A 23,797-nucleotide genomic window follows, 5' to 3' on the forward strand; every position below is an offset into this window, starting at 1 on the left:
ATTAATTTTTAAGTATGCTCCCCAACTGTGAGATCAAGACCTGAGCAGAGATCTAGAGTTGAATCTTTAACCAGTTGTGCCACCCACGTGCCCCACTAGTAAAATATTTTAAATAGAAATAAATGCATATGGAAAGCATCATGTATTGGTAAAATCTGGGTTGTTTTCCCCCCCAAAGAACTTTCTCAAACGTCAACATAATCCCCCTAAAAGACCTTTTGAATATTTTAAGAAAAAGAGTCTTCTCAGTTTTGACTCCTCAACTTGCTTCTACACTGTGTCCCCTATAGTCCACCAGGCCACTGGGGACAGGGAGAGGTGAGTGGGGAGACTTTGAGGAGAGAAGAAACCTAGGATCAGTAGAAAACCAGGAAATGTGAGTCACTCATCCCTGCTGCTCACAATAGGCTACCGTCTTGTTCTCTGAGAAGAGAATTTGCTCTTGAGAATTCTGCACAGTGCCTTTTCATCCCAGGAAATTATGTTGGAGGCTTGGTGCTGACCTCTACACTTTGCTAGTTAATTTATGGAAAGAAATTTCATAGCCTAGAGAGAGGAGGTTGCTTGTTCTTATTTCGCAAGTAAAATAGAATCCACTGAACTACTCCTAAATATTTTTGAACCCTAAAATAGTTTCCGAGTGTGTAATAACCTGGTGATTGTGGCCTTAAGTCAGAGGAAAAGTACAGAACCAACAATTAAACTTCACACAGACTCTTCAAACCCAATTTTGCCCCTCTTGCTTTATTTCCTGAGGGTGAGAATGTAACGCACTGTGAATTTATTTGGGGCAAAGACCAACATTTTTACAACATAATTTATAATTATGGAAAACCTGTGAGCCCACTGGACTTGAAGACATTTTGATAGTAATAAAGCATGTAAACTTTCTAGTCATCTCTGCGTTGTCCGGTGGCATGAGGGGATGAGAAGGACAAGGCTCAGCTTATGTTTATCATCTTCAGGCCTATGGGGTCCCAACCACTGGTGGCGCAGTAACCTTGACCGTTGAAACTTTTTAAGCCCGAGTTCTCTCATTAAAGTGGAAATATTAATATTGCTTGTGGAATGACAAGTTCTCAGCAAAGTTTGGCTATTCGTGTGATTTTTCTTTCTGTTTTTCCTTTTTTACCTAAAGCTGGGGAAGAAGGAGAGGAAGGAAACCAGACGGAGAGAGGCAAGCGGCTATCTAAGGGTGATGGAAGTGGCTACCAGAAGACGATGGAAAGAACCGGGGGAAAGCAAGCAGGCAGCCCGGGGCAGTGAGGGGCGGGCCTGCTTTCACCACTTCCCAGCATCTATTACAGATGGGGATTTTGTAAGATCCGCCGGCCGAGGTAATGTTTGATCCCTTCAGAGTGCACTGGCAATGGGCGTCTCAGAAAATAATTAACTCCCTGTGATTATCTTGTTTGTGGATGTGTTTTCTCTCAGGTAAGTCAATAACATCTCAGGACTGGGACGCTGAGTTTTCTGGGCACCACTGGCTAGTCCCAAAATGGAACTTAAGGAAGTGCTGCTTCTCCTTCTTTTATTTCTGAAATCAGGTAAGACAAAGGATTTTTAAAAATTTTTGATTAAAATGTTTTTCCTAGCGATGTCCTAAAAATAGATAACATGATGGCTTTCTGTGTAGCTAGTTTAAATTAGCTTTTGATTCACGAGCATCCCAAATCAAAATCTACATGTATGATTGAAAAATTCTTTAAGGGGGTGCCTGGGTGACTCAGTCAGTTAAGCATCTGCCTTTGGTTCAGAGTCCCACGTCAGGCTCCCTGCTCAGCGGGGAGCCTGCTTCTCCCTCTCCTTCTGCTCCTTCTCCCTGCTCAAGCCCTCTGTATCTTTCTCTCTCCCTCTCACTGTCTCTCAAATAAATAAATAAAATCTTACAAGAAACAATAAACATTAAGAAAAAAAGAAAGAAAAATTACTTAATTTAAGTAATTAAGCTTAATTTCCTCATGCGTGATAAAGACCAGTGGGCAGGGGAAATGGTGAATGACCTTTTAAATCGACAAGAGTGACTGTTGTTGTAGTTGAAACAATAGCCTGCAGAGCTAGCAACCCAAAAATTTGGGGGCGCCCTTGCCTGGTGCTCAGTTCCGTTAACGGAGACCATTTTCATTAGCATGTCATATTCTCTTCACTTTCAGATGAAAGCAGTGAAATATTTCTTTGCATTCTCTGGCCAGTGTCTTAAGGGTCCTTGCCTGCTGAGGCTTGACGTGAGCCTTCGATGTGTCTAGGTTTATTCCTTATGCCTGGAGAAACCACACGCGTCGATTGCCAGATGATGTATGCATCTAGGAATTCCAGAAACCTTCACATAGTGCTTGGGAAAAGCTAGGCACGTTTTTATATGTGTGTGAGTGTGTGTCCTTAGATAATACTTGCTTATTCAGCTGATACAGTAGGTAGGTGAGTGTCTTCACCCCCATTTAACAGAGGAGGAAATCCATCCTTAGGATAATTAGGTTACCTCTCTTTTGACCAAACTCCCAAATCCAGGCAGTGAGGATAGCAGAATGTAAACCAGAAGTTTTCTGGAAGGAATCTGGTGCTCTTCTCCCCTTTCAGCTTTGTTTAAACTTCCTTTAAAAATATTCTAAACATGTCCTTAGAGTTTTGTGTGGTGTTTTGACAGCTTTATGGAGATGTAATTCACATACAGTTCACCCATTTCGAGCATATGTAGCCGTGGTCTGCAGAGTTGGGCCATCATCAGCACAACACGTTCTGGACGTTTTCATTACCCTGGAAAGAAACTCTGCACCCCTCCCCCACCCGCATCCCCGCCTAGCTCCTGGCAGTCACCAGGTGGCTTTCTATCTCTGATTTGTCTCTTTTGGACATTTCATCTGAATGGAATCATACATACTGGTAACCCTTCCCATAAGCAATGTATGGATACCTGAAATTCAGTTTATAAATTGCCAGATAAAATCTTGTAAGCTGTACTTTAGAGTTAAATATATTTGAAGTCAGCAGAGCCATTTCAAGAAATACCAAAGAAAACAGAGAGCGGAGGATTGCACAGAGATTTCTGCGGGAAGTGGTGGCCCACGGTGGGGGGCGGTCGGGTATGTGCACTCTGTGTGTTAGCCTGTGGACAACGGGATCCAAAATGCTGTGAGCTCACCCAGTGGCTCACACCAGGATGGGAGACCAGACTCTTCTGTTACAGGATAAACATAGGTTTTGTTTTTTTTTTTTTTTTTTGCCAAAGGGGGAGACTTTTATAAGCTCTTTTTGACACGAAGGCATTTACTCTTTCTGTGGACGAGTTTCATCTTTCCAGGGCATAGACGTGACTGGTGGAAGGAAAAGAGGAAATCGTTTTACAGCTGTTCCCCATAGTTCCATAAACCACTAAGACTTTTTTTTTTTTTTTTTTTTTTTTGCAAGTGCGTGATCGTGGGTGTAAATGTACACACCACGGTGATAAATAAACCCACGTTATTAATGTAATACATGTGTTTTGGTAGCTACATACATCTACATTGGGCCTTGAATATAAGAATACCTTTCTTTTTTAAAAGTCTTTTATTTATTTATTTATTTGAGAAAGAGGGAGAGAAAAAGACCTTAGCGGGGTGGGGGAGGGGGAGGACCAGACTCCCTGCTGAGCAGGGAGCCCAATGTGGGGCTTGATCCCAGGACCCCAGGATCATGACCTGAGCCAAAGGCAGATAACCGACTGAATTACCCAGGTGCCCTAAAAATAATTTCTTACTAAAACGATATGTCTAATATTTCTTGGTCAATCAGTACACTGTAGGACACTCCACTGTCACGGAGCCCTCAAGCTGAAGAAAATAAAATAATGCGGGAGAACTTTTCAAGCACCAAAGAAAAAAAATGTATTGTCTTTGGGGATATTTCTTTGGGATATCAGCTCCTAAGGTGGTCTCAGCAGCTGTTTGCTGGGAAATATAATAACATAATCAAAGGAAGCTTAATTACAGGGGGATATACATGGAAGTCTTGTTGCCTTGGTATCATTTCTACCTTAGCCTCCTCAACTTTCTAAGAACTCTTCGGAAAGTCTAATTTAAGTCTTTGTAGGATATATTTTCCAGAGTTACTGTTTGCTGTATTTTTTTAAAGATTGTACGTATGTTCGTGTGTCTGCATGTATGTATCTGACAGAGAGCACACGCAAGGGCAGGGTAAAGGGAGAGGGAGAAGCAGACGCCCCGCTGAGCAGGGAGCCCCACTCAGCTCAGTCCTGTCGGGCCCTGAGCCGAAGGCAGACATTTTAATCCACTGAGCCGCCCAGATGCGCCGCCCCGGCCCCCACCCCACCGTGTTTGTTTTTGAAATCACATCCTGATCTGTAGAATTTACCCAAATACACCTTTTCTTGGAAATGAGAGTTCAAATGGGGGGAAATACGGGATGAAGGCATGGACCTGGGTCTAAAACCTCTACTTCTCCATAATCTTTTGAAACCTTTTCCTAGTGCTTTCTGATACCTTAAATTTAAGTTACAGCAGCCAACTTCCTGTTAAAGAGCCACCTTCCGGTTTGGAGTATGTTTAGTTGGGGGAGGACAGAGAGCAGGGGGCAGGGAGCGTGGCCTCCGGGAGAGGACTGGTCTCTGCACTGGCCCCGTGCCCCATGTGTTTCCAGGTGGGCAGGACGGGCCTTTCTGCGAATGAGGGGCTGACCCCTAATGATCCTTCCTACTGGATAATTTTCATCAGTACCTAAACATGCTCCCAAATGTCTCATCTTGAAAAAAAAAAAAAAAATCCTTGACTGCACATGCCGTCTGGGAAGAGCTCCTTTCCCAGCTAGGCTCTTGAAGCCTTGGCTTCTCATGTGGCTCCACTGGCTTCCCCTGGTCACTCTCCAACCCGCTCAGCCTGGCTTGGGTCCACACCACTCCCCTGGCAGTGGTCAAGGCTGCCATGTTGCCTAATCCCATTTAGGCAAACTTTAGGCAGCTTAGCTGTCTTCATTAACCTCTTCTGGCTTCTCACCCTGGGACAGTCACTAAAATTAGGGAGGCCACCGTCTCCAGGCCTGCAACTCACCAACATTTTTATATCTCGTGGTGGAATCATTCAGAGAATGTCATATCAGCTTAAGAAACAGTCACAACCAAAGCTTATACTGTTAGCAGTCAGGTCATGGCCTCCAAGTTGGGTTTATAGCCAGGGTTGGACAAATCAACACCAGCAGTGGCGAACACAGGGGCCGCTGGTGGGCTTCTAACTGTTCTGTCATGGTGTGGCAAGCCACAGCAAATAAATTTATTCTTATTTAAGATTTCATGGCCATGAACGTAGTTACAGAAGTTGTTAAATAATCCTAATCGATTAATCCGTCAGTCCACTTGCCCTTTTATTACAGTGCCACCTCCGAGCAGAACTGTTGTCTTGACTCAATGGTTTTACTCATGATCGCCGTTCTGCTCTCTAGGAAAGGAGCAGATTTTATGTGGTGGATGTACAGCAGATAGAGGATTTCAAAGGCCTGCTGACCGAGCAGTGGTGTTGATGAATTTCAGCCCGTTATCGCACTCCATCCTCTGTTCGCAGGCCGCGGAGACCCCCTGGATGACTACGTGAGCACGCAGGGGGCGTCCGTGCTCAGCTTCACGAAGAAGCAGCTGTGGGCGGGAAGCGTACAGGAATGTGCGGGAAAGTGCGAGGAGGAGGAGGCCGAGTTCATTTGCAGGTATTCTCTCCGGGGCTGCTGGCCGGCAGAAATGTTCCCATTGGAGACACTGCTCTTTGGTAACGAGAAGTTTGCCTGGGGATTTATTAATGAAAACAGCATTTAATAGGCAAGAAAAGCATTTCACGGGATTGGAGTTGGGGATCCGTGTCTACTCCCTGGGTCGGAAGCCGTAGGAACAGTGGGTTGTTAGTTTTACCCTCATCCTCTTCAGAAAAAAATGCCAAAGGCTGTTATCGGTACCCATGACATCACCAACTGCCACTCTGAGCATTGGTTTTTGATATCATTGTTGGTAAATACTTAATGAGGATCCTTGTGACTGGGGGTCCCAGCCTAAGGAACAAAAAAGCAGAGACACAGTGACCCAACATACAGGATATATATGATCTTGGTCTGTATATGACAGATCGTTGTGTAGTTGCACAGTCCAGCGCTCGCCTCTTTGTATTTATGGTGTTGTCACGGACGTTGGATAAAATGTAAAAATTTTTAAAAACACATGCGGTGTGAGGTGTCCATAAGTGACATAGTCCTATGGGCTCTATCCAGATTCAGAGGAAAGAGAAATTCCTAAGGGTTGAGAGGGCTGGAGAAGGCCTGGGGAGGCGGAGGCACTGAGCAGGGCTTGGAAGGGTGAGTGCCATGTACTGACCAGGCAGGGGGTGTTCTGGGCCCAGAGAGCCACGTGGCCCTGTGAACAGGACCCGGTGGACCACATCAGCTACAGAAGGGCTCATGGAGGAGATGGGGCTGGAAAGACCGTCGTGGATGGCTTTGGATGCCAGACTGCGTGTTCACAGCAGGACCACGGGGATGGGTGAGGTGAAGGGAGAGGAGATGACCTGGAGAGGCTACAGTCAAGACTTTATAGGAAAGGGAAATTCTAGGAGACCAGAAGTCAACATAGACCATCTTGGAAAAGTGTTCAAAGCAATCAGAGTTGCTTCTTTCCAGCACAAAAGCAAATATTCTAGCACATCAGTGAAGAAAGAGCAAAGTGGCTGAAACAGAGAGAGAGAGTGTTTGGTGGAGGAGAAGGGGAAGGTGGAAGGAAACGAGGCACGACCTGTGCGGGCGTCCTTTTCCAGCACTGCCCGGCCTGGGCCAAATGTAACGGAAGTGACCATTCCAAACTCCCTGACCCATCAAGAGATACAGTTCTCTTTGGAGTCTCTTAATTATTAACAGAAGTTTACTTTCCTTAAACGGCAGAAAACATTTTGGGGGGGATTTCCTGATTTTCTTCTGCAGGTCATTCCAGTATCACAGCAAAGAGCAACAGTGTGTGATCATGGCTGAAAACAGCAAGTCGTCTGCAATCTTAAGGATGAGAGATGTGGTTTTATTCGAAAAGAAAAGTGGGTACAATGTTTTCTTTCTCCTCCCCACCCCGCGCCTCCCCACCCTTCCCCCTTCGGTTCCCCTTTCTCCTCTCCTTCCCGGTCCTCTTCTGTCCGTGTAGCTTATCAGACCAGAGAAGGGAGGCGCACTGGCCTGCGGTGGAATTCAGACTCAGGATGAGATTGGGTCGCTAATCCCATCTGTCACGTTGAGGATACGGCTTCACCTTTCAGATCTCATTCTTCTTGGTTTGAAAAGGAAGGGATTGGACTGACAAAGTCACATCTACCTCTAGGGCCCCGAAAATACGATAGTATTTTATTTTATTTTTGAGGATAGGGGAATCTAAGCGTTCCCAGGATCTTGCTTTTGGGCTACAGGGACCATGGCCCCTGGGCCCTAGGTTCTGGGCCGAAGCCTGCGGAAATAGAAAAACTGAGGTGTCTTAAGTCCTCCAGTAACATTTGGATATAGACAAAATCCTTACTTTCATTTTTTAACATTTCCAGTGTTAAAATCCATCTTCTTAGGTTGAATTAACTGTGTGCCTGCCGCCCTCCTGCTATCACGGTTGATCCCCAATTCTTGAGATTCAAGCACAGAGCAACTCGAAAGTGTATCTGGCGAAGTTCCTGATTTTTACAAAGAGCAAAGAATGAGTTCTATAGGGTTACCTACTGGATTGAAAAAGGGGGGGGGTGCTGGTGTGATCTTCCCTGCAGAATGCTAACATTTGAATAAATCATTTGTAAATTGTTAACCAGAAAGAACAGGGAGGTGACCACCGGGCTTAGTTTGGACAGTCGGACGGGCGCTGGTTTTCAAGGTGAAGGAAGGATCAAAGGGTTATGTAAACTCGGGTGGGTACATACAAACAGAAGAGAGGTAAAAAGTCAAAAGTCAGCCACTCTGTGGCGCTTGCTTCTTTATCGTGGCCCATCGACCCGCTGCTGGTTTTTCTAGGGTCGCTCCATGCCAGCTCCGTCTGCGTCTGCCCCTGGCCCGCGTGGCCATTGCTGTCTTCACTGGGGTCTCAGTGGTCACCGTCCCTGGCCGGGCCATGTTAGCCAATGGGCCGTAACTGCCCTGTTTTCAACTCCTTGTGCCCTTAGAATAAAATCCAGATACTTAACCGAACGCTACAGGAGCCTGCGTTGTTTAAGCCCACCCCATCTGCTGGGTTCTCGAGGCTTCTCTACACTGGGGTTGCGTGCGTTCCTCCCACGTTTCGGGCACACACACCCTCCGCCAAGCCCCCTCTTCTGTTATCATCTCCCACGTCTCAACTCAAGCACCACCTTCTCTGAAAAGCCTCCCCTCACCCCTGGGCCCCCAAAGTACTTTGAATTTACGCTTCTTATCAGTGTAATGCGTCTAGTGGAATGATCGGTCTCAGGGAAGACACATTTGCAGTCTTTATACATAGTCTAGGGTTAAAAGCATTTGTTTGCTATTGGTATGGTAGAAGACGGCTCCCCAGGTAATTGATCGATGAATTAAAACACTTGACTAAGGTGGGAAATCATGAAAGATGACATACATACACCTTAAATATTTTATGTTCTCATAGGAAATGCAATTACACTGGCCCCTTTTATGTAAAGGCTGCTTTCTTTGAATACGGGGCCACTGACAGCTGGTATCTGGGCATTCCTTGCATCAGCGATGATCTGTCTTTGCATCAGCAATGCTCTGTGTGTGTTGTCTAGAATTGGTTCCCTTCTTTTTGAAGCAGAGCAAGGTCTAGAAACATCTATTAATCTGACTGTAAAAAATCTTTGTATTTTTAGGATTGCCCACCCAAAATTCTATAGCCAGCTATATAACTGGATTACCTTCAATGGACTTGACAGCCTTTTAAAACACTATTCAAGTCTTCAAGTCCTTAAGAGCATTCACCTTGGTTTTGTTTTTTAAAGCAATTTTTTTCACATTCATTTCTCAGTTTAGATCATCTTTAATCTACTGTAGCTGTATAAGAAGTTTTGACAATGAAAATAGTTGACTCTTGTAAACATAAACCCCGCCTGGTGGGGACAGAAGTTGGGGGGCACACTGAAAAGTGCAACCTGCCAGCCCCGGGTGTCCACCTTACCACATGTGGGACACGGGTGAGCATCAGACCGTGTGTTTTAAAAATAGGTTGGAGCCCCTTGGCTAACCAGTGAGTTGGCTAAGTGGAGGCTATTTGAGCGTGTCGACTGTCCACATTTAAATTGTGTAACTCTGTTTGGCAGTTTTTCATATTTAAAATACCGAAAGCCTCAAAAAATAGACATGGCTTGGATCTCTTTCTGCCTCTGAAAAGTCTGCTGACAAGCCCCTGTCCCCACTGCCCTTCACCCCATCCTCATACTGTTTGTTTTCTCTGGTAGGTACGTCCCTGTGAGGTTACCTCGTTTCATACCGGGTGACCTGCCAGCCCCTCTGAGTCCACTAAAATATAAGCTCCTGGAGGGTCGGGCCTCCGTTCTAGTCTCCGTGTGTCTCCAGCACCCAGCACAGTACCTGGTACGCAGAAGGGCTGTAGTTTTGAATAAATAAATAATAGCCTCAGTAGCTCAGTGAACCACAGCCCTTCCTCAGATGGGAGAGGCCTAGGGCTGTCTTTTAGGAGACTGGGAAATGGTGTCTCCTATGCGAGTCCTTTCAACATAACTGAACAGTGCAAAGCTGCTTCATGGTGCTTCTTGGGGAGGGCTTGCCCACCATGTGGGTCCCCCCTTCAGTCTATCTTTCAGAGTGCAAGACTGGAAATGGGAAGGCCTACAGGGGGACAATGTCCAAAACGAAGAATGGCGTTACCTGTCAAAAATGGAGTGACAATTCTCCGCACAAACCAAAGTAAGACTTTGATCTCCGTGTTCACCTCTGTTGTTAAGAATGATCCATTTCCTCTCAATTAGACCTTTGCAAAGGAGCAGATAGAATATGAAGGAGCAAACCAGATGAAAACCAGATGATCTCGCAACGTGCCTATTATTTTCTGCTTTCCTGCAGGATAGCATTCCATTCTCAGTGACAGTGCTTATCAAGTAGGAAGTTAGTTTAGTGTCCACTGACCCCTCCCCCATCAAATTGCCTTGATTATCTCTATGAGACGGGCAGATGAAGTGTTCCCAACACACAGAGCTCATAGAGGAAAAATGATGAAACCAAATGGCACTCCAAATCGTGGAGTGTCATGTGCTCTAGAGACAGTCGAGGCCGTCTCGACCCTGGCAGAGGAGGACATTGAGGTCCTGAGAAGTGCACTTGACAAACGCAGGTGCATTGAAGCACAGAAACGAAATCTGCCATCTGGATTCTAAGGCTTAGTCTTTTGATCGAATTTTATCTCTGCACAGCAACTCATTTCTAGAACTGGAAGTGAGTTACCTCTACCGACCCCACACATACGGAATCAGTCAGGTGGATTCAACTTGAGATGCTACTTTCTAGGTATTTGCACTGAGGCAAGATAAATTCTGTTTGACATTGGGCTCCAATTTTCTCATTCTTAAAATAGGGATAATAAGGCCTTCTCAGTAGGGGTTTTGCTAAGGCTAAATGAGACGGTGTGTAGAAAGTTTCCAGTATTGCCCAGTGCAGAGTCACAGACCCAACGGCATTAACTACGACCATTTTTACACGGAGAGGGCAACTGACAAAAGCAGGTGTTTGGAAGGCATCAAGAAGTTGGCAGGCTTTTGAGGCCTTTGTATTTCTGGTGACTGTGCATAAAAACCCTTTAGCTCTACTTGTAAGACTCTACTGTCCGTATCGTAATCATGGTAATATTAGCTACCAGACGAATAGCTACCTGCCAGCAGAGAACCAGAAATCAGACAACAGAGAGCATATTTGTATATTTCATGCATCATGTGCTGTGTTCTTAGAATAAAGTAGGCTAGAGAAAAGACAATATTCCTGAGAAAATCACAGGAAAGAGAAAAAAACCATTACAACGGTGTACCGTATTTATTGCAAAAAATCCACCTGTACTGGAGCCACACAGCTCCTACCCGTGCTGTTCAGGGGTCCACTGGATAGTGAGGGATTCTTTGCTGCCCTCCACAGCTTTACGCCCCAGAAGTACCCCAGGGAGGGACTGGAGGAGAACTACTGCAGGAACCCCGACAACGACGAGAAGGGGCCCTGGTGCTACACCACAGACCCAGACCAGAGGTTCGACTACTGCAACATTCCAGAGTGTGAAGGTCAGACGCGCCTCTAGAAACTGCTTGCACATCTGCTCTTTATCTGTAATTCGCTGTAAAGTGATTCCCATACAGGGATATCGTTAAAAACCAACTAGTGGACACGTTTGACAAAATCGTGTGAGGTCTGTACCTCTTAGAAAAGACCGAAAATTTGCTCAGACCCCCTTCCTTTTTAAACTTAATTATTTCATTAAAATGTTACATTGATATGTACAAATAATCAACTAGATACAAATTCTAGATACAATTTCTTAAGCTTAAAGTTCTTACATGGCATAAGCCAGAAACAGACTTGTAATTCTGTAGTTAAGATGAAACCACCAAATCAGGGCACCTGGACGGTGCAAGTCAATTGAGCATCTGGCAAACTCTTGGTTTTGGCCCAGGGTCCCGAGATCGAGTCCTGCGTCAGGCTCTGCACTCAGTAGGAACCACTCGGAGTATTTCTCCCTTTGCTCCCCTAACCGCCCCCTCTCTTTTCTCTTTGTCTCAAGTAAGCTTTTTTTTTTTTTAATGAAACCACAGAGTCAATAAAATGCAAATAAATGTATGAATCTAATATGGTAGACTTGCTTTTATCGAAGCTAAGCAATGAACCAGTTTTTATTTTTTTATTTTTCAAGGTTTTGTTTATTTATTTGACACAGAGAGAGAGAGAGAGAATGAAAGCATGAGCAGGGCGGAGGATAAGGGCAGAGGGAGAAGCAGACTCCCGCTGAGCCGGGAGCCCCATGCAGGGCTCCATCCCAGACCCCGAGATCATGACCTGAGCCAAAAGCAGATGCTTACCTGACTCAGCCACTCAGGCACCCTATGAGCCAGTTTTTAAACCAGCAACCCATTGTCTTCATGAACCAATTTAATAGTGTACCTCGAGAGTAAATGCTAAAAACGTTAAACACCTCCTATTGAAAACATTTTCTTCATTTCATATTTTCTGCTACGTTTATTGGCGGAAAGGGGGAAGGATGAGGGAGGAATTTGTGCGACGGCGTGGATAGTGTTTGCACCAGGCGACGGCTCAGGTCTCCCGTCTTTGTTTCAACCTCAGATGCCTTATTGGTGTGCGGTGTTGTGAGGTCATCCGGCCCTCAATCCACACAGGAAGACAGGCTTGTATCAATCTGCCTCGGTGTCCTTTATTAGTACCTAAAAAAGTTCAAATCATTTATTCCTCTGCTGCACCACGTTATACGTTATTCCGATAATTCCAAAACCAAAGTTGCAGTTTTAAAATAATGTAAGAAAGCAAAAAAAAAAAAAAAAAAAAAAAAAAAAAAAAAAAAAAAAAAAAAAAAAAAAACAACCAGGCATGCTTCTCGGTAGAGGAGTGGCCCGTAATCCGCAGGGGACACGTTCTGAGACCGTTGTGGATGCCTGAAACTGCAGAGTACAGAACCCTGTCGATACCACGGTCTCCTCTCCCTCTAAGTGCGTACAGCCAAGCTGAATTCACCAGTTAGGCATAGAAAGAGATGAGCAATAATAACTGAGGACAAAGAATGATGATGACAGTGTGCCGTCATGGAGCTTATGTGAATGGGGTCTCCCCACCGCCACGTCTTACGGGACTGTATTCTCCCTTCTTTTGTGGTGATGAGAGATGATAACATGCCCACGTGCTGAGAGGAAGTGAGGGCAGTGTGGTAGGCATAGTGATGTTACGGCAGTTGGATCATCTTCCGGACGGCAGTTCGCTGCGTGTAACAGATACACAGAAGACAACACCCCGGAGAAGAGGGGCACTCTTTAGGAGAGTCTTGGTCCCCAGGGAGGTTGTGGGTACAAACCAAATCTCAAGCCCAGAAATCCTGGGAGGCCGTCATCCTCATGATCAGAATGATTTAATAGATGCCTTTAAAGGTTGCTAGTGAAACAAAGATCGAAGTCTCAGACTTCTGAGACTTAGGCACCTTCTCCCCATCCCCCTCCCACTCACCAAGGGCCCGCGCATCCCAGTTTGAGGATAGCATTATGGAATTTCTGGATGAAGTCATGACTAGAACAGAAGGTACTGACCAAAGCATGCTGGTTTTACCATTGGAATAGGGAACAATAATTGGGATTGTGTTCGAAGAGCCTTTACGGCCAATTTCGTTCCCAAGCGATTCCTGGAAAAAACAAATGAAGTCGCAGGTGGTATTTGAGACATTGCTAGGCTTACTCTTCTGTGATTCATTCATTTCCGTTTTTCTTCCTCCTTTCTTCTTCCGTGCAGAGGAGTGCATGCATTGCAGTGGGGAGAATTATGAGGGCAAGATTTCCAAGACCATGTCTGGACTCGAGTGCCAAGCCTGGAACTCCCAAACCCCCCATGCTCATGGATATATTCCTTCCAAGTAAGTCTCGCTGGGAAGGAAATGCGACGTTTACCACGCCGCGGCTCTACGCGACATTTAATGTTAGTGGGATATTTTCGCATTCCTCGGGAATCGAACGCGTCTGAAATTTTGAATTTCAAAATTTGTGTCTTCCCACGTGACTGCAAGTGAGGTATACATTCTTGTTCCTCAAAACGTGGTTCATGGGGAGTGATGCCGTCTGTGAGTTTGTTAGAAATGCAGTGAGTCCGAATTTGCATCATGAACAGATTCCCGGCTGATTCATAGGCGCATTAAATTTTGAGAAATAACGGTACATCTCACTTTTGTGCTCTCTACTGTTCCTTCTTTTCCTTTTCCTTTACACGGATGAGTTTCGAGTCTTCCTAATGTGTGATCTGTGGATGGGCTTTAGGGATTTTGTGACTCCCCCTAATGTTTTATGTATAAATGGACATATCCCATGCATTCTTCTGGGGTAGGGATTCCCAAGTTCCAGCAGAGCTTTAAAGGGGACCATGAATTTATAGTAGGAGGTAGAATCCACGATCTAGAAAGTAATGATGGTTCCTACAGTAGAGGACCTTAATTTTACTGGAAAATGTCTGCTCTGCAGTCTTCGTTCTGTGACCCTAGAGTGGGGCTTACAAAACAAATAAGAAGTGGGACCAAGCCACAGATTTCACCAGCTCCTCTGAATTTCTGTACCTCCTATTCCGTAGAGCTAGCTTAAAACACAGCTTTGCCATTTTCCTTCAATGAAGAAGTAGGGCAAAGTCCTCAAGGCCCACACTGGGTAAATTAACTTTCCAGAGACTAGAAGAGCTTGGCTCAAGCCACTGCCAGTTGTGCTCTCCATCCCGAATGAACATCTATGGCGTCCGAGAGGGCCACAGGCCTTCTGTGCCAGTCTTAGTTACTGGGTCCCTGCTGAGGGCTCTCTCTCCCAGGAGCATAATTATGCCTCCCAGTTTAGGAGTCATGAGCACTGGGTATTATGTAAGACTAAATGAATCACTGAACTCTGCTTCTGAAACTAATAATACACTGTATGTTAATTAATTGAATTTAAGTGAAATTAAATAAAATGAAATTAATTGAATTTAAATGAAAAAGAAATTATAAGCTGGAAGGCTGGCAGGGCTAAAACCTGGCAGACAAGAAGGATCATCCCTTTACGTTATGAAGATGTCAACTTCTTGACCATACTGGGTATTAGATGACTATCCCTGGTCAGTGAATACTTTGTGTTGTAAAAATGCTGTCATTTCCAACTAAATCACTGGAGTTCGCTTCCACTAATTTTCCAGATGGCCAAAATGATAAAGTTCTGTGATTTTTGCATATGTTAACTCTTAAAGGGCCCTTAGAATATCGAGCTAATCTTTCTAATTAGACTGTTGTCTCTCTGAGATAGCTGGCATCCAGTCATTTCCTTGGATGCCTGATTGTACCTTGCACACAGCAGGTGCTCAAGTGATTCCTAGTCTTTAATGTAAATGTTCAGTGCTATTAAAATCCTTCTTGCCCATTCAGATTTCCGAACAAGAACTTGAAGATGAATTACTGCCGCAACCCGGATGGGGAGCCTCGCCCGTGGTGTTTCACCACGGATCCCAGCAAACGCTGGGAGTTCTGTGACATCCCGCGCTGCGGTAAGTATGGTTTGTACCCAGTGCTCCGGCATCCTCACCTGTTCTCTCCTTGGAATAAACACAAATGTACAAGCAAACAACAACAAAAAAAACAAAAAACAAACAAATGCAGACTTTTGAGTCAGTGCTTGAGTGCTGTGCTTGAAAACTGCCCTCCACGTCCTGGGGGAGGTGATAGCTTTTCTAAAGCAGTTACTCTAGGTAACTGATCAGAGCTCCTACTGGTCATGTATTTGTTGTTGTTTTTCCTGCCTCTTCTGAGTACGGTTGAATGTAGGTTTGCGGGAAGTAGCTCTGAGAGCCTGCTTTTCTCTAGTGCTAGAGGGCAGCAGATACGGGCTTTCAGGTACACAGACTTCATATCAGAGTTCCTTGTAACTGATGCTTTATTTAGAAATAAAGAAACTTCTCCCAATGTGCATTTTTCAGTGAGTTGTGAGAAAGTAGCAGGAGAATAGCGTTAAGGGAGACTTGGAAGAAATGACTTGGAAGGAACAACTTTGTATTTTCCTTCTGTGAGAATTTGTAGCGAAGGACTCAACATTTAGACAAGGACAGAGATGAAAAGTTAAAAAGATGCAGGAGACCCTGATGGTGGCTTCCTGTTCTTTGATCTGACAATCATCCTTGGGGACTCTGAAGGTTATCGGGTACTCTCCTTTATGATTCATCGCAAAGGAAGTTGTATCATGGGTATATGTGACCCTGACCATGTATGATGAACTAAGCAGGGAAAATACAGAAAGAAGCATCTGCTCCCAGGGTCTTGTCCTGGGAGGAGTTCCTCATAAGATGATCTCATAAACAAAGATTCTACCAGGTTAATTTCTTTTGGAGATAGTAGACAGTTTTCAAGTCCCAAATTCTAAGGGAGGAGGAGCAGAAGATGTTCCCCTGCATCCATTCCTCTACAACATCTGTCTGTGCATTCTTCACTGTAAAAATATTCATTGTAATGTATTACCCCCCAAGCGACACCGCCACCCTCCTCTGGCCCAACATATCAGTGTCTGAAGGGCAGAGGAGAGAGCTACCGGGGGACAGTGTCCATCACTGTATCTGGACATACATGTCAGCGCTGGAGTGAACAGACTCCTCACAAGCACAACAGGACCCCGGAAAACTTCCCTTGCAAGTAAGTCCACCTCTGGTCCTGGTCCCTGCCTGCTGAATGGTTTGTGAAATCCCACTGATGTGGCCTTGGTTTTGTTCATGGAAGAGCCCACGTCCAAGTATTCTGGAATGAAAACTGGCCAAGTCATCGGCGGTGTGTGTGTGTGTGTGAAATTTTGCACTGATTTTCCTCTAACACTCATTCTCAAAGATTTTCCTCGAACACTCCCCGGACCAGCCGCATTGGCATCAGCAGAATTTGTTAGAAATGCAAATTCTTGGGCCCTGTCCAGATCTACTAAAATCAGAAACTCGGGAGTGGGTCCCAGCAATATGTTCTGAGAAGCTCTCCACTAAATGCACAGTGCGGTTTGAGAACACTTCAGTTCCAGGGCTCTGATGTGTCCTTAAGGCAGGCATGGTGTGGAGAATACCCATTGTGCTTTCAGCATGGAGCGGGGCACATAGCACACAGCAAAAGATTGATTTTGCTTTTAAATCTTCTACCCACAGTCAAGGCATATATTCCCATCATTTACCAGCAGACAGCGTCAGTGCTGTGATTCCATGGACCCTGTGGGATCCTGCTCCTCTTTGGTTTCCACCTGTCATTAGGTTTTTGTAAATCTGCAGAATCGGCGGGACACATCCCCAGTCTTACCATGAATAAGCATGCTTGCACCATTATTCTTTGAGCCTGTTTGGAAAGACAAACTCACAACCACTTCTTTTTCAGAGATTTGGTTGAAAACTACTGTCGCAACCCTGATGGAGAATCAGCCCCATGGTGTTACACAACCGACAGCGAGGTGAGGTGGGAGCACTGCAGGATTCCGTCCTGTGAGTCCCCTCCATTAACCTCGGAGCCCTCAGACGCTGCAGGTAAGAGAGGGGAGCGAGAGCCGACCGAGCGCCCCAGGGTGCTCTCAGTTTCGGCATCCTGTGGGATCACAATGAACTGTAGCTTTGCTTAGAGTTCAGTTCTGTTCTGGTCAGAGGACTTCTGTGGTTTCAATTCTGTTCCACTGCTGAGGCTTGTTTTAAGGTACAGAATGTGGTCATCTTGGTGAATGCGCCCTGTGCTCTTGGAAAGAGCGTCTCCCTGCTGGTGTTGGGTGGAGTGTTCTGTAAAGGCCAGTTAGGACAGGTGGGGTAGTATGGTTTGGCTCTTCTCAATCCTTATTCTTTTTATTTTTTTAAATCTCTTCTACTGATTACAGAGATAAACAGTGACATCTCCAACTTTGGCTGTCCACTCGTCCATATCTTTTCGGTCTTCGCTTTATCTATTCTGGAACTCTCTTAGGCATATGGATATTTAGGATTGTTAATAGCTTCTTAAAGAAATGACCCCCTTTATCATTATGTAATGTATTTGGAAATACTGCCTGCTGTGGTCTACTTTTCCTGAAGAATATAGCCCTTGCAATTCCATGTTTACTAGTGTTTGTATGAGATCTTTTTATCCTCAGCCATTTTTTTAACTTTTTTTTTTTTAAGATTTTATTTATTTCTTTGACAGAGCAAGAGACACAAGCAGGTAGAGCGGCAGAGGGAGAGGGAGAAGCAGGCTCCCCATTGAGCAGGGAGCCCCATGGAGGGCTCAATCCCAGGACTCTGGGATCATGACCTGAGCCGAAGGCAGTCACTTAACCAACTGAGCCAACCCAGGCACCCCTTTCCTCAGCCTTTTAATTGAGATGTTTAGCATTTGCATTTAATGTAATTGTTAATATGATTCGATTTAAAACTTGTTTTGACTTGTCCTATTTGAACATTTTTCCTTTTTAAATCTTCTTCTGCCTTTGTGTGTTCATTCAGTATTTTCTGATTCTTTTATTAGCACTCTTTGCTTATTAGTTAAACCATTTTTGATGTTCTTAGGTTTTTTTTTCTAATATTTAGAATATACATTCTTAGCTTAGCATATTCTACCTTCAAGTGATGCTATGAATGTAATAACCTTAGACGTATTTCTGTTCCTTCTTCCAAAGTGTTTTACTACTGTTCTCAAAGAGCTTATTTCTACTATGTTATAAATCTCACAGTATATTGGTACTATTTTTGCCTGAATAGTCACATTTCAAAGTGATTGTAAATTAAAAATATCTATTTATCTATGTATACCATTTTTTATGCTTTTCATTTCCTTTTGGAGATTCAAATTTCTGTCTGGTGTCATATTCCTTCTATAAAAAACCTTAACCTTTAACATTTTTTTGTAGTACAGATATGCTGCTAATATCAAATTTGTATGTTTGAAAAAAGTCTTCATTTTGCCTTCAGTTAAAAAAAGTAATTTTGTTGGGTATAGAATTCTGGGTTCAAAATTTTTTCCTTTTACCACTTTAAAAATGTTATTCCATTATATTCTGTTCTAAATAGCTTCTGACCAGAAATCTTATCTTTGTTCCCATGTATTTCATTCTTTCTTTCTTCTCTGGCTGCCTTTAAGGCTTTCTATCATCTTTGGTTTTTAGCAGTTCGATTGTGATGTCCTCATGTGTTGTTTGTTTTAGTTTATTTTATTATTATTATTTTTTAAGATTTTATTTATTATTTATTTGACAGAAAGAGATAATAAGTAGGCAGAGAGGCAGGCAGAGAGAGAGAGGGAAGCAGGCTCCCCGCTGAGCAGAGAGCCCGATATGGGGCTCGATCCCAGAACCCTGGGATCATGACCTGAGCCGAAGGCAGAGGCTTTAACCCACTGAGCCACCCAGGCGCCCCTGTTTTAGTTTATTTTTAAAGATTTTATTTATTTTTTTGACAGAGATCACAAGCAGGCAGAGAGGCAGGCAGAGAGAGTGGAGGAAGCAGGCTCCCTGCTGAGCAGAGAGCCCCATGCAGGGCTTGATCCCAGGACCCTGAGATGGTGACCTGAGCTGAAGACAGAGGCTTAACCCACTGAGCCACCCAGGCACCCCTTTTGGTTTATTTTTTATGTTCTCTTAACTTCTTAAATTTGTGGATTGTTGATTTTCGTTACTTCTATAAAATTATCAGCCATTAGTATACAACTATTTTCCCTTGCTTGCTTGCTCTCTTTTTTTTGGTTTTCCTTTTTTTAGACCACAGTTACCCTTTCATATTATCTCTTACTCTTGTATGTTTGTCATAGTCCGCCTCCCCCCACTTATTTTTCTCTCTTTGCATTTCAGTTTAGGTAATTTCTATTAACCTATTTTCAAATTCACTGATTATCTTTTCAGTTGTGTCTAGTCTGCTGATCAGCCCATCAGAGGAATTCTTCATCTGTAATACCATGGTTTTTATTTCTACCACTTGCTTGTTTTCCTTTTTTTTTTTTAATAGTTTCCATCTCTACTGAAATTCTTCACCTATCCATCTATATCGCTCCCCTCTGGTGTAAAATGCTTCAGGATTTTATCATAGCTACCTCATGGTCTCTAATAGTCTGCTGTAGTCATCTCTGAATATGACTGTTGATTTCTCTTTCTTTTTTTGGTATGTCTTCTGATTTTTCATCAAATACTGGACGTGATGTGTGGCAGAATAGCAGAGATTACAGTTCCAGATTACACTTCCACTTTGAAATGGAAACCCTCCTTTTATGAGCATGTTGTGTGGGTTAAGTCAATCTAGTCAGTGAATGAACTGCATTTTAAAAAAAAATTTATTTTTAATTTATTTTCAGCATAACAGTATTCATTGTTTTTGTACCACACCCAGTGCTCCATGCAATCCGTGCCCTCTCTTACACCCACCACCTGGTTCCCCCAACCTCCCACCCCCGCAGCACTTAAAACCCCTCAGATTGTTTTTCAGAGTCCATAGTCTCTCATGGTTCACCTCCCCTTCCAATTTCTCCCAAATCCCTTCTCCTACCCCGCCATGTCCACCATGCTATTTGTTATGCTCCACAAATAAATGAAACCATATGATAATTGACTATCTCTGCTTGATTTACTTCAACTGCATTTTTTTTAAAAGTAGGCATCTCATTTCTCATTTCCCCTTCACACTCCTTCACATTCCTTAGCGTACTGTTTGGAGGTGCTCAAGAGTTTTCTTAGGATTCCTAAGTTAGTCTCAATTTTCAGCAGTCACTGAATGCTTGCACCACAAAGCAGTCTTGCTCTAAACCAGACTTTCATGACAGACTGCTTTTTCTTATTTCTCATTGTTAATCTTTTGATGGCAGTAAGCACTCTCTACTTTCCTGATTTCCCTGCTGTCTTAGATGGGCTCGATGCACCTGGGCTTTGAAGGCAGTGTTTTCTTAATGTTCTTCCCACTTCTTTCCATGGAACTAAATTCTAACTTGTATCTGTGGTGGTTCTTAAGGAGAAGAGTAGCAGACTTCTGCTCTGTGTCAGTGAAGGATCTTGGCTAAATAATTCCTGGGCCCTCCTCTAGAGGAATAGATTTTTGCCTCTATCCCTCTCTCAGAAGCAAAGGATATTTTGTCTGCACTCTTGAATGTAGACCTGTTTCCTGACTCATCCTCCTAACAGCTTAAGGCTTTGGCTTTGTATATAAGAAAAGGCTTGGGGCACCTGTGTGGCTCAGTCCTTGGGCGTCTGCCTTTGTCTCAGGTCATGATCCCAGGATCGTGGGATCAAGTCCCACATCGAGCTTTCTGCTGGGTGGGAAGCCTGCTTCTCCCTCCCCTACTTCCTTTGGTTGTGTTTCCTTTCTCTCTGTGTCTCCTTCTGTCAAATAAATAAAAATCTTTAAAAAAGAAAAGAAAAGAAAAGAAAAGGCTTTCCAGGACGCCTGGGTGGCTCAGTTGGTTGGACAAGTACCTTTAGCTCAGGTCATGATCCGGGAGTACCAGGATGGAGTCCTGCATCGGGCTCCCAGCTCCACAGGGAGTCTGCTTCTCCCTCTGACCTTCTCCTTGCTCATGCTCTCTCTCACTGCCTCTCTCCCAATAAATAAATAAAAATCTTAAAAAAAAATAAAGAAAAAGAAAAGGCTTTCCCTTTTGTGAGAAAACACAAAAAGATCTCGTTTCTGCCTCCCACTGGAACCAATTGCTACATGCAGCCTGCACCACTGAATGTACTTCTGAGCTCCTACCCAGTTGTTCTCAGGAATACCCAGTAGACATCCATATGCAGGAACTTGCACATCAGTGCAATTTCCAATTATGAGCACTCTGATCCATGTGTTCTTCCCTGAGTTTTAAATGAAATATTTACAAGAAAAATTAGGTGACTAAAGTTCTGTAGTGTGATTGAGCTATTTCTTTCTTTGCAAGTCCATTTGCTTACCAATATGGAAAAGAAAGCAGAGTTAATTTCCAGAAACTACTGTTCTGTTGGTGTCATCAGTTGCTTTACCTATCTCTGTTCTAGTCATTACTTAGTTGATTACTTTCTGTTTCTGCTTCAGTACCACCTGAACAAACTCCTGTGGTCCAGGAGTGCTACCACGGTAATGGACAGAGTTACCGAGGCACATCATCCACTACTGTCACAGGAAAGAAATGTCAGTCTTGGTCGTCTATGACACCGCACCGACATGAGAAGACCCCACAACACTTCCCAGATGCGTATGTCTTTGCTTTTAACTTGAGAGGAACAATAGCCAACCTAAATTTCTGTGAGGAGGTCCACGCTTTAAACTAACTTCTTAGAACCAAATTTCTCTTGACTCCAGAATGTGAGGCAAAATGTCTTAGGCACTTTGCTTTTGAGAAAAAGCTCTGAAAAAAGAGAAGTTAGAGACTGGCTATCTTTTCTGGTACTTTTGTGAGAGAAAGAGGAGATGTATAGAGGTGTTGAGTACATGCTAGCGGAAAGCTCAGGAGAACAAATGACCAAAAACTTGATGACCAGAAACAGTACCATTCCCCAGCCCTGGTAAAGATCAGTACAATCTTTGAACTGTGGGATTTTATCATTCCAAACTGTAACCTCTGAAGAGAAATATGTGTTTGTCATTGGATCACAGATATATATATATATATATATATATATATATATATATATATATTTGAAAAAATGTATATCATCTAGTACATTTCACTTAAGTTGTATTGACACATGGGTCTTGAGCATGAGTTGTTGTCAGGGGTAAGAGTTGCCAGGACATGAAGCGCAAAAGCAGGAGGGCAGATGAGTGTCAGGAAGTACACAGATGCTGATAGGCAAACTGGACAGGTAGATGGACAAAGACCAGAATTTCTGCCATAAACATTTATAAAATGTAGAGGATAAGCTGTCCATATGATGGACAACAGGTATCACAGGACTGAGAACTTTTAGAAGGAGAAATAAATTACTAGTAGCAAATTAGTAATTGGGCTTACTGAGGCAGCTGGGATTTTATAGGGTGGGTAATAATAATAAATAATAAGAAGAACACATCTGTGCAGAGAAAAAGATCAAAAAATATGCACAGCTCTTCTTAAATCTGTGGCTGAATATAAAGGTATACACACACATAGGGAGAGATTCCACAAGGTTCACAGGACAAAGAACAGTTACTGAGGAAAGAACAACTGAGAGTGGTGAAATAAACAGGAATTACAGAACCTACACAGCATTGGGAGACTCTGTATTCAGAGATTTGAGATTCTGACAGAGAGTAGAGACCTCATGGGATACCATAAGCATTCAGTAGAGACTTTTAAAGAGTCACACTTTAGGAGTAGAATTAGTGTATTCCTAAAATAAAGGCTACTCTAAAAACACCTTCTACTACTCTAGAAACAGCTTCTAGCAAAGCTTAGAAGCAATCCTAAAAGGATCAGAATAATCTGTAAGTAAATTAACTGTTTGTCACACATAAACTCAACTCTCTTTAGAGGAAAACAACAAAATCCAGTCACTCAGTCATGTGGCATCTACAAATTTTAAAATTACCAGACATACAAAGATCATTAAATGTTTCCAGAGTCAGGAGAAAAATCACTCAAAACAAGCAGACCCAGAAATGATAGACATGATGGAATTAGCAGCCAGAAATTTAAAAAGATATAATAATTATATTCAAGGATTTAAAGGAAAATATGAATATAAAAGAGAAAATTAGATGTTCTAAAGAGAAAAGAAAGCTATAAAATGGCCAAATGGAAAAGATAGGGTTTTTAAAAGTATATATTAAATGAAAAATTCACTGGATGGTCTTCCCATCAGGTTAGACATGACAGAAGAAAAGGTTAACTTGAAAATAATACAGTATAAGCTGTACAACCTGCAGCACAAAATCAAAACAAAGACTGAAAGAAGATAAACAGAACTTCAGGGATCTCTGGAAAAATATCAAAAGGTCTAGCACATGTTTAAATCAAGTCCCTGGAGGAGAAAAAAATAACTGAAATAGAAAAAATTACTTGAAGCAATGATGGCTGACATTTTTCCAAATAGGAAGAAAATTATAAACTTACAGGCTCAAGAAGTTCAATGAACCAGTAGAATTTTCAAATTTTATCAAATATTTAAGAAGGAAACAATACAGAGAATAGAAGAGGAGGGGATACTTTTCAACTCAGTTTGTGAGGCCC

General features: G+C 43.3%; 1 protein-coding gene across 1 annotated transcript in view; it reads left to right on the plus strand.

Moving 5' to 3' along the window:
• Positions 1-1,391: 1,391 nt before the first annotated feature.
• Positions 1,392-23,797, plus strand: part of PLG (plasminogen) — a 37,823-nt gene continuing 15,417 nt past the window's right edge. The window contains exons 1-10 of the mRNA XM_004770841.3: positions 1,392-1,547; positions 5,547-5,685; positions 6,940-7,046; positions 9,759-9,873; positions 11,089-11,228; positions 13,450-13,570; positions 15,089-15,207; positions 16,180-16,342; positions 17,057-17,202; positions 21,682-21,841. Of these exons, the coding sequence (XP_004770898.2) occupies positions 1,499-1,547; positions 5,547-5,685; positions 6,940-7,046; positions 9,759-9,873; positions 11,089-11,228; positions 13,450-13,570; positions 15,089-15,207; positions 16,180-16,342; positions 17,057-17,202; positions 21,682-21,841 (1,259 nt within the window). The 5' untranslated portion in view covers positions 1,392-1,498. The remainder of the gene's footprint in view (positions 1,548-5,546; positions 5,686-6,939; positions 7,047-9,758; positions 9,874-11,088; positions 11,229-13,449; positions 13,571-15,088; positions 15,208-16,179; positions 16,343-17,056; positions 17,203-21,681; positions 21,842-23,797) is intronic.

The sequence above is a fragment of the Mustela putorius genome, unplaced genomic scaffold (genome assembly GCF_011764305.1).
Source record: "Mustela putorius furo isolate JIRA1106 unplaced genomic scaffold, ASM1176430v1.1 tig00000450_pilon_pilon_pilon, whole genome shotgun sequence".
In the NCBI taxonomy this organism is placed as follows: Eukaryota; Metazoa; Chordata; class Mammalia; order Carnivora; family Mustelidae; genus Mustela; species Mustela putorius.